The sequence below is a fragment of the Lonchura striata genome, chromosome 1 (assembly GCF_050655825.1).
Source record: "Lonchura striata isolate lonStrDom1 chromosome 1, ASM5065582v1, whole genome shotgun sequence".
In the NCBI taxonomy this organism is placed as follows: domain Eukaryota; kingdom Metazoa; phylum Chordata; class Aves; order Passeriformes; family Estrildidae; genus Lonchura; species Lonchura striata.
Genome location: NC_140703.1, coordinates 85,355,001 through 85,365,261, shown reverse-complemented (window position 1 = coordinate 85,365,261; position 10,261 = coordinate 85,355,001). Strand labels below are relative to the sequence as shown.

Genomic DNA, 10,261 nt, shown 5'->3' with positions numbered 1-10,261 from the left:
CTCGGGAACACGCGTGGCCTCCCTGACGTGCCCTGACTCTGCGGTCCCGGCGGAGCTCGGGCCGCTCGGCCGGGGCCCCGCGCCTCGCCCCGGCGCAGCCCCGCGACCCCGCGGGGGGGGTGGGGGGGGGCACCACATCGGCAGGCGGACGCTCTCGGATGTACCTTGTTTCTATTTTAAAACATGGCTAAATTCACGGGATTCTGCTCGCAATAAAGTGGCAAATAAATTATTCCTTCCCTCGAGTATTAAACTGCTATCTGATTGAAGTTTACTCCGATGTTTCAACAATTTTGTTCTGTAAGGGAGGAGTGGGAGGAAAATAGTTGTGTCCTTAACAGAAGTAAATAAGTAAATAAATAAATAAATAAAGCCCTAAATAGTCTTCTGTAGGGAAGAAGTTAATATACTCAATTATTTTCTGAAAAAAGATCATAACATCTGGAAATTGATATCAAATGGTGTACAATCCCTGAGAGACGATAAACTTCCACTGTATAATATTTCCACTAGAAATCTTAATAATCCCATAAATCTTCCTTGTGAATTGGGAAAATGTAACAGTTCATTGAAATACTCATTGGGAAATAATTGAAAAAATGTAATAGTTCACTGAAATATTCGTGGGTTTTTTTTTCTTTCTTTGGTGCTGTTGCTAACTCTGTGCATGTGTGTAAATATTCCTACTTCGTTTTAAAGACATACACGGAATATTCCCTTGAGCACTGCATACCATAAAAGAAAAATATGCCCTTTTGACTTATTAATCATTATTACAGAGTTCAAAATTGCAGCGTCCCTCGCACATTACTAGAGAAGGCAAACAATTCTCTCTGTGTGTATTTCGTGTTGCTAAATTCAGTACAAACTTTTCAGCTCTCAACTTTTTTCCTTTTCTTTTTTCCTTCCCCTCACAGACTCTTCCTATTCTGCCCGAGTTATTCTGGGCAACTGAAATCAAGGGGACTACTCGCCCATTATGCTGGCCCACTGCATCGTAATTAATTACACACAAAGGCAATTGCTTATTGTAATTCACCTCGTGAATGTTTAATTTTGCAGAAGTAAAAGTAGATGAGAATTTGAACACGTCTAGTCTCCCTGTAATGAATATATAAGTAATTAATGTTGCTGGAAAGATACAGCTTTATATATATTAAAAAAATAATGATGTGATATGGAAGAAATGTTGTGCGCCTGTGAGTGCGTGTGTTTGCTTGTACCTTGGTCTAGGAGAGAGGAGAGCATTTATGTGTTTTTGTACTGAATTAATGTATCCCTTTGGTTACGTTACTGCAAGTCGGAATAAAGACAATTAAGCCCTTAGCATTTCTGTCACACTCCATTAATTACTGTAGCCGCTGCTGTCCCGACCACTTCGTAACATATTCATCAGGTACGATACCAGTCCAGCAACATCAGCCAGTGAAGTAGGCTATTGTTAGTTTAAACTATAGCCTTTCAAATGTTCTTTATTTTACTTTTCGCACAAGATTGTTTTCCTCTCCTTTAAAAATGTTTTTCTAAAAATAAAACTCAACATAAATGTTTTAAGATTAGATTTGCCGGGCAAGCAGTTTAATTTTCACCATATGTTGCCACAGCAGTTTGTAAATTAAAAAAAAAAAATCTTTCCACTAAAACCACCAAAAAAAAAAAAAATCTAATATAAAAATGTATTCTTCTCCAAGCGTCTCCCTCCTGTGGGCTATTTTACAGCTCCCAAATAAATCTTTAGGGTTGCAAGGAAAGGGAAAAAACAAAAGTACTCTGATGACGGAAAAGCAAATCCTGCCATGATAATGTCCTTTATTAATATTATAGATGTGTAGTGTGCTGGATGGATCAATCATATCCATTCACAATCAGGATTAAGAGAGCCTATTTTAATGAAAATCTATTAGTCTCTCGCTTGAGACACGGATGCTGCTTAAATCAATAAACAGCATAAAAGAGAATACGACGCAGGTTTCTAAATTAAAAAAAAAATCCCATCTATGAAATGTGTTAAGACGTCTGTAAAATCCTGAAACCCTCGATCGATACTTATAAATATTTAATTTTTTTTAACACAAATTGAAAACCATTAACACTGCATCCATTCTTATTATTAAAACAAATTGTCCTTGGAATTATGTGCTGTGGAAATGGAGCCAGATTGAAAGGGCATCCTCTGAAATATGTTTACTTGCTTTCATGTAAACCAATAAAGATCTGCAGGAGTCTGTAGCGTGAGCAGGAAGGTTTGATGTACAATGTCCATGATTACAGTCCCTGAATTAATCACGAGAGAGAGAGGGAAGGAGGGAGTGAGATGGAGAGAGAGAGAGAACTCAGTTATCTACTCAACAAAATCATGCTCTTCGGGTCAGCGCTTATTAAAACGTGAATTAAACCGATGATTTTTCTGTTTGCTTATTTACCCCATTTCGACCAAAATAAGCTGAAGGAGGAAGGGTGGGAGGAAATCAGTTTCGCCCTACGTCATACCTTGAGTAAATGTACAAACGTAAATTCCTCCTATAAATATGAAATTCAATACTTTGCCTCGGATATGTTTAAAGCTAATGCAACGTTTAAACTCATTCATTATTGTTCCTCTCGTCGAACTCGAAGAAAAACCACAGTGGTCGAGAGCTTCCTTTGAAAGAGGAATTAAAAAATCACACATGGATAGATACCTCGCTAAATAAACGCTCCTCTGCAGCCAGGGTCCGCGCTATGCGCTGCCCTGCTCGCAGATGCCCCCTCTCGCTTTAGGGAGGGGGCAACCAGGGGGCGGGCTCGGCTCTGTGGGGAGCAATCAGCCCCGATGGGGAGGCGGTGGGGAAAGGAAGAGGGGTAGAATAAACGGGCCACCTCTTTTGTCCACTTAGGACCCCCGACAGGCAGAGGGCTCCTGTCCGTTCCCCAGGGCAGTAGGGAGGGAAGAGGAGGAAGATTTGGGGGCATGGTGCCCTCAGGTGAGCCGGCAAGCCGGGCAGTCGGGACAGCCCTCACTGCTCCGCTGATGGCCGGTCCTGCACGGGGGGATCGGGGAGAGCGGGGTGGTTTGTGGCACCGCAAAGAGGTACCCAGGGTGCCGCGGTGAGCCGGGGGCAGAGGGAAGTTCCGAGGAGCGCTGGTGACTTTTTAGGTTTGCGACAGGGTCCCAGGAGTTCCGTTCCTGAAAAGGAATGGTATTTAGGCGCACTTCACCCCCCCCCCCACCCCCCCGCCTCTCTCTCTCTCTCTCTCTCTCAAATTCCCTTTATCCTTCCTTGCATCCCTCCTCCCCAGCCCATTTATCAGGAGCAGCAATAAAGGTGATTTCTCTCTGAACCCGCCGTCAAAGTTTTTAGTGGGGTCAAAATTGCCCCCCAGTTTTGTTCCCACCTGCACCACCTTGCCCTAGGCCCCCGCAAAGCCGCGGGCTCCGCAAAGTGGGGGGGCCCGGGGGCGCTCGCCGCCTCCCGCCGCTCCCTGCCGCGCCTCCGGGACAGGACGGGACGGGCCGGGCCGGGCCGGGCATCCCTCGCTGAGCTCCCGGCATTGCTCAGTGGGGCCGTGCGTGCCCTCGGGGATGCCCGCGATTCTGCGCCCTCCGCCGCCTGCCCCGGAAGGGTCTGCGGCGTGGGGTGGAGGTCGGATCCCCGGGAGAGTTGAGCTTTGTACTGGTCCTTTTTTGTTTGTTTGTTTGGGTTTTTTATTATTATTATTTTCCCGGTTTTCTCCCTTTCCCTTTCCGGTGCTTTGTTTCTCTTTTCTCTTTCGGAGCGAGTCTGAGGCAAGTTCCCCGAGGCTGGAAGGCTCTCCCCCGGCCGCCTCCCTGCTGCCATCGAGGACGCCCGGTGGCGGTGGCCCGCGGGCTGCCGCGCCACTGGAGCGCCGGTGGCTGCCCCGCGCCGAGCTGCGCCCCGCGCGTTGCGGGAAGAAACCAACCTTCCCACCGGGCGCTGCTGGGAAGCAGGGAGGGAGTGATGCGGAACAGGCAGGAGAGCTTTTCTCCCCCCTCTATCTGAGGACGCTTGGATTTGCCCCTGTCCTCGGGGGCAGGAGCCCCGGCAGTGGCAGGAGGCGCCGGGGGGCTCCGGGAGGAGCGTGGCCCCGCGCTGGCGGGGCTGCAGGCGTGGGGCTGGGCGCGGGGGGGAGCTGCGGGGAGGAGAGCGGGACGGGGGCGAGCGGGAGGAAAGAGGGGATCCCGCGGACTTGATGCAGGCTCCAGGAGCTCGGGGAAGCCGACGCGCACCGTGCCTCTCCAGCGCTGGGGACGCGGAGTCAGTAAATATCCTTGATTGCTACTTGCTGCGAGGGAGGCAGGGGGAGACTGGGCACGGTGGGGATCGGTGCCGTTCGAGCCGAGGGATGGGGAAAGTTTCCGCGGAGGGGTGCCAGCCCCGGTACGGAGCCTCTCCCACGGGGGAGTGAGTGCCGGTGGCCCCGCTTGTCCGTGACACCCTCGCACCACGCACCAGCCCGCACAACAATCCTCTACGAGCCCTTGCACGCACAGACTGCATGAGAGAGGCACAAGCGGCGTGTCGTGCCAGGATCTTTCCTCAGCCGTACATTACTTCCCCGTATATCGTTTGCCTTTATTATTTATGTGGTGCCGTGTGATATACATTAGAGCCTCGGATTTGATTGGCGTTTGCGATGACAAGACCTGTTTGTTAAGTTGTAAGGCTTCCCCCACTCCCTCACTTGTTAAACGAACTCTAGAGGAAGGATGCCACCGAGACACGACAATATAATAAATGTCAGGGATATCCGCAGTGCCGAGATCAAATGATCAATCCTTGTCCGCTAGATAATCATTTTAAATTCGCACAGGGGGAGATTGATTTTTTTTTAAAGCCCTTTATTAATTGCTTCCTCGATTATTATTTTTCCCCTCCTCCTGTGGAAGTGTTAACTCTGGTGCTGGGAGCACCTTTGGATTAATTAAACGTATTTTTAGTGTTTTAATGTTCTGCTAATTTTCAGAATAGTCTCACACACCCCCGGAAAAGAAACAATGGCCCCTTGCTCCAACAAGGAGCCTGCTTTGGTTGCGATTCAGAGCAGAGGGTGGCGTGATGATGAGCTCTGATTATCTCAAACTCGAGGCGGGGGAACTAGAAGGACGTAAAAAGCCAAACGACCAGAAGACAAAATTCCTCCAAATACCGAATAACCATTCGCGTTAAAGCCCGAAGAGAAGAGAGAAATAAATAGCTGGGAAGTCGGCCCCGCATGGGGATCAAACAGTGCGAAGAGGCGCTGGAAATGCCGGCGCTGTTATCTGGAGACGAATTTCAGGCAGCTCTATTCAAGTGCACAGAATAATAATTATTCCAGGAGTACAGCAAAAATAACTGCAGCCTACCAAGAACAAGGTGGGGAAATTATTTCGAGTTCTATGTTAAATCCAGCAGGATATGTTTCGTTGGGACGAAAAAAAATTATAAAGGTTTAATTCTCTATTTGTCGTGTACACACTCCCGTGTTAACAAATTATTCCTCTGCTCCATGCAGCAGGATAGCTCGATATCCAGAGAAACATTTTAGATAATAATTTCCCCCTACAGTACCTTCAGACAACATAATAACAATAAACAAGGAGACAGATCCTGCAGTGTTCGCATACATCTGGAGAAACTCCCTACCTATGGATACCCCACAGACAAACAGCCCACTCCAAATCCTCCGAACACACCGACACGGATCTCCGAGGCACCTCGCAACTTGTTTGGCTGCAGCACACGTCCCCCTCCGTGCACCCACCCACCCACCGCCAGCCAGAGCAGGCAACACTTCTAAGCATCGTTTTTGTTTCGCCGGTTATTTTGACCGTTTAATTAAGAGAAATTAGCTAAATAGCAAATCAGGTAGAATTTCCAATGATTACAAAAAATGCACTTCTCCGGCTTTTTATTCATTACCTTTTTTATTGAACACTCATTTTCCTTTCCTCTTGACAGCGATACATTTAATTGCAGGAGCCCAGTTATTTGGTTAGCTGTGGGTCCGTTTTTACTCACAGTGTTGCCACGCACAGGATATCCTTAAAATCAATTAAGTCTTCTTCGACTCTCATTTCTGCAACCCATTTACAGAATGTAGATACCTATTTTCATGTTTTCCTCTTCCCCCCTCCCTCCTTTTTATTCCTCTCTCTCTCTCTCTCTCTCTCTCTCTCTCCCTCTCTCTCTCCTTCTCCCTCTCCCCCCCTCCTTTTCGCTGTTGCCTCTTTGCCTCCCTAAATCAAGGTGCAAAGATGCCAAAGAGTGATGAAATGAAAAGAAAGCCAATTGCTGGACTGAGGTGGGGGAGATAGCTGCTTGGAGTCCGCCTGCGACTATGGAGCAGTCAGTAATTGCTGGAGACAGGGAGAGCTGGGGGTTGGGCTGAGGTAGCCATGTATAAATAGTGTGATCTCAAATTGAAAGGCATAAATAACAGCAGGAGTGATCTAACCCTATACAGCCCATCTTCTACGTGCAAAAACAGCGTGCGGAGGACTGCCACATCTCCGATTGAAAACAAGTGGATCTCTGTGGATAAGATCACCGGGCAGCCATGGAAGAACTTACGGCTTTTGTATCCAAATCTTTTGACCAGAAAAGCAAAGAGAGCAGCAGCGGCAGTGGCAGCGGCAACAAGAAGGAGACGATCACGTACAGGGAAGTTTTGGAGAGTGGGTTGGCTCGCTCTAGGGAGCTTGGAAACTCTGATTCTAACCTGCAGGACATGACCGAGAGCAGCAACCATTGCCCGGTGCATCTTTTCAAAGACCACGTAGAGAGTGACAAGGACAAACTGAAGGAGTTCAACACGGGCAGGACGGCGGAAGGTAAGAGCAGGGCTGGAAGCCCTCCGCCCCGCGCTTCTCGCCGGCAGCCCCGGTCCCCCCGTCAGCCGCCCCCGGCTCTCCGCAGCGGGGGCGACGTGGTCAGCGCGGCCCCGGTTCCGGCCCCGGCCGGGGGAGCGGGATCGCCTCCCGCATCCTGCTTCCCTCCTGCGGCCACCTCCCTCCCGCGGCGGCGGGAACATGGGCTTAGGAACACGTACTCCTGCATGCATAACGTGAGCGTAGCCGTGAAAAACAAGTCACAACTTCGGTCCTGCCCCCCCGCCAGCCCCCGTTCGCATCCGAAATCGATCCGGTGCGTTAGGCGTTCTCTCGCCTGGGGGAAGGGGGCAGCGCAGCACGTCAGACGTTTTTGTCTATCTGTGTATTTTTGTACGAGGAAACCTTGTCCGGGGAGTTTAATGCCTTAGGAGACCTGTTCTTCCTGCTTCCGGGCAGTCAGGATGCTGCTGCTTGTCCCGGGAGAAAGCGGGGGGCGGAGAGGGCTCTCTCTGGACATTTTGCCTTGGGTCGGTCAGCCTGTCCTACTCAGAGGCTCCGACCGGCGGGGACGAGAAGCAGGAGAGGAGCCCGGCCGTGGGGCAGCTGCCCGGACCCGGTGAGACAGAACCTCGCTGCGGCGAGAGGCACCGGCCCACTGGTCCCTCGGTCCCCTGCCAGTCCTCTCACCTGGGCCAGGGCAGCTCAGCACCCCGCCGGCCGAAGGGCAAAACGCCATCCCTTCTCTAAGCAAACAACGATAATTTAAAAAAAAAAAAAAAAAAAAAAAAAAGCATATTTTTAAAAGCAAGACAACCAAAAATCCCGCACAGGCTCACAGGGGAAGGAGAGAATGAAAAGGACGGGGGGATTAGAAAGTTGAGAAAGTGTCTCTAGGCAAGTTAGACAGGTGGACCTGCCTGGGGAGCTACTGGCTAGCTTGGGGTAATAAAAACCGGTTAATAGGTTGGGGAACAACAACCAGCCTTTCAGCTGTTTCCTACTATTTGATCTTGTTTAATATAACACTGGGAGATTTAATTTACAGCCCAAACTTTTATTTAATCCTTCTCTTTTGTACCTGCTCCCCAAACAGAAGAACGGGGTATAATCCCATATTCGAGTACCCATATTTCTGCACATGCTAATACCACTCCGCTCTGCTTATTTTCCTTTTCTTGACGAGAGATTGAAAATCGACGAGATTCAGTTTAAGGGAATCATTCGATGCAGGTGATGATTAAAAAAAAAAAAAAAAAAAAAAAAAAAGAAAGCAGGGCAAGCTTCAGGAATTAAAAATAGAATGAGAAGGAACGAAAAAAAAACCCTCTACTACTCTTCCCTTTTCCCCGTCAATCGAAATTCTGGTTTGTATGTTTAGCTAATCTAATCTACGGAGAGGGGCTGGGGGTGGGGATGGAAGGGAGGAGTTGGAAAGAGCTGAGATGCTTGTGACAGTTTAAATTCATGCCAGGTTTCAGTCTAATTTCAACTGATTCCGGCGTGTGATTTCAGTCCCACCGATATGCTAGTTAATATTTTATACCTATCACGGACATGCTGTAGCCTTGGAAAAGAGACAGCTTTTGAACGCCTCTGATTTTCCCATGGCATTTGCTGGGTTAGCACCCTCGTCTTTTCATAGGGATTCCCTTTACAGGAGAAATGAGAACAAAACGCCATTAAAACCAACGAGCGAATATCCCCATCCGGAGGCTAGACCCTTCCCAAAGTTTCATGCAGCCAGTATCAGCCCAGAGCCCGGGGAAACGATCACGACCAGGGACAGTTTTCATTTTGGAAGTGAAAACGAATGCTTCGGCTTGGGTCCGGCCTGACTTAAGCCCAGATGCAGTCCAGGACGCTTTATTGCGTTTAATTAATTTACGATTTGCAGTTTATAATTTGCATTTTGGGATGCTCCTAAGTATATAGGTTAATATATGTTCATGAGCGCATTTCTCTATGTGTATACATGCGTATATGTATATAATACCTGTGTACTTGGTGAGGAAAAAGGGAATTAATTCGGCATCATGCACAGATGCAACTCGCCCCAAATCCACACCACCCAGAAAGTGAGGCATGACGAAGGACAGGCTCGTCCCGGGACTCCGCTGGATGCGCACCCGGCGGGGCGCCCCAGGCAGGCAGGGGATCCCGGGGAACCGGTTCAGCCTAAAGTGGTGTCCCTAGCTCCAGCATCTCTTCCTCTTTTCGTTAGCTGGATTTGAAAGAAGGACAGTGCCTTAGGCCTCCCGACATTAAGGAAAAGGGAGGAAAAATATAATAATAAAAACGTATGAAATAATATGCCAAAGCAAAAGAAATTTCCCTACCCAAGGCATAAAAGGGGAACTGTTTTACCACTGCCCCACAGCCTCCCCTCTGCCCGGGACAAGCATTCTCAGCGGCTGCCTCTGGTCGCAAGCTCTCCACAAGCCCTGTTAGAGACCCTGAAGGTTGGGAGGGTTCCTGCTGTTTCGGAGGGGCTGGGAGTGACCCATGGCCCTGGAGCCTCCTGTCCCGCACAGGGCCGCTCAGGACGGCCTCCCCCGGGGTTTCGACCTGCTGGCAGGTATTTTGGGAGAAAGAGGGGTGTTAAGGAGAAGAGAGACGGGCGGTCTCTGTCTCATGCCCAGGGAAAGTTTCTTTTACGAGGCGAATACTATCATCGTGGCTTCATCATGACGGCGGTAGGGAGCTTCTTGCATAACCCTCTTTGGGAGAAAATGTCGCCGGAGAAACCCCCTTCCCCCACCTCTTCCCACTGCCTGGAGATATCGGGGGGCCGGCGATTTTCCTACCAACCCCTTCCCCGAATTTCCCGTACCAGCGGCACGGCTTCCTCCTAACCCTGGAAAAAAAATAAAATTTTATCTATCTGTATAGTTTTTCTGATGGGGCAACAGAGAGGCAGGGCAGCGCGGCTCCCTTCCTCCCTCCGGCCCTCGGGCGAGCTGCCCCCTGCCCGGCGCGGAGCCTGTAGCGGAGCTCAGCCCCTCTCGCCCCTCCGGGCCTGCCCGGGGACCTCCTGCCCCCTCCGCCAGCTGCACCCGCAAGTTATGCTGAGTTTGGGGACGAAGAGGGGAGGAGGGAGACCCCTGTGTGAGAGAATTTCGAAGAGGTGCGAGGGGAGGCTCAGCGTCGTTTTCTTCTTCCCCCTCCCGGCAGGGATCTACGAATGCAAAGAGAAGAGGGAAGATGTGAAGTCGGAAGATGAAGACGGACAGACCAAGCTTAAACAAAGGAGAAGCAGAACCAATTTCACACTAGAGCAGCTGAACGAGCTGGAAAGACTTTTTGATGAGACTCACTATCCGGATGCCTTCATGAGGGAGGAACTAAGCCAGAGGCTGGGACTATCTGAAGCTAGGGTTCAGGTAAGAGACAAGCTCTGTTCCTGGAAACGTGCTCACCTCACTTCCTAACTGCCAGCGGATCCTAGCA

The 10,261-nt window shown here is 49.7% G+C and overlaps 1 protein-coding gene across 3 annotated transcripts in view; it reads left to right on the top strand.

The window, feature by feature from the left end:
- The first annotated feature begins 4,031 nt into the window (after positions 1–4,031).
- The window catches only part of SHOX (SHOX homeobox), a 16,240-nt gene continuing 10,010 nt past the window's right edge, over positions 4,032–10,261 (top strand). The window contains exons 1-4 of one of the 3 annotated variants that reach the window (XM_085582437.1): positions 4,032–4,256; positions 4,966–5,357; positions 6,448–6,814; positions 9,986–10,194. In XM_085582437.1, the coding sequence (XP_085438563.1) occupies positions 6,541–6,814; positions 9,986–10,194 (483 nt within the window). In that variant the 5' untranslated portion in view covers positions 4,032–4,256; positions 4,966–5,357; positions 6,448–6,540. Of the gene's footprint in view, positions 4,257–4,965; positions 5,358–6,412; positions 6,815–9,985; positions 10,195–10,261 lie in introns of those variants that run through there. The other 2 variants (XM_085582429.1, XM_021546614.4) reach the window with 2 other exon arrangements.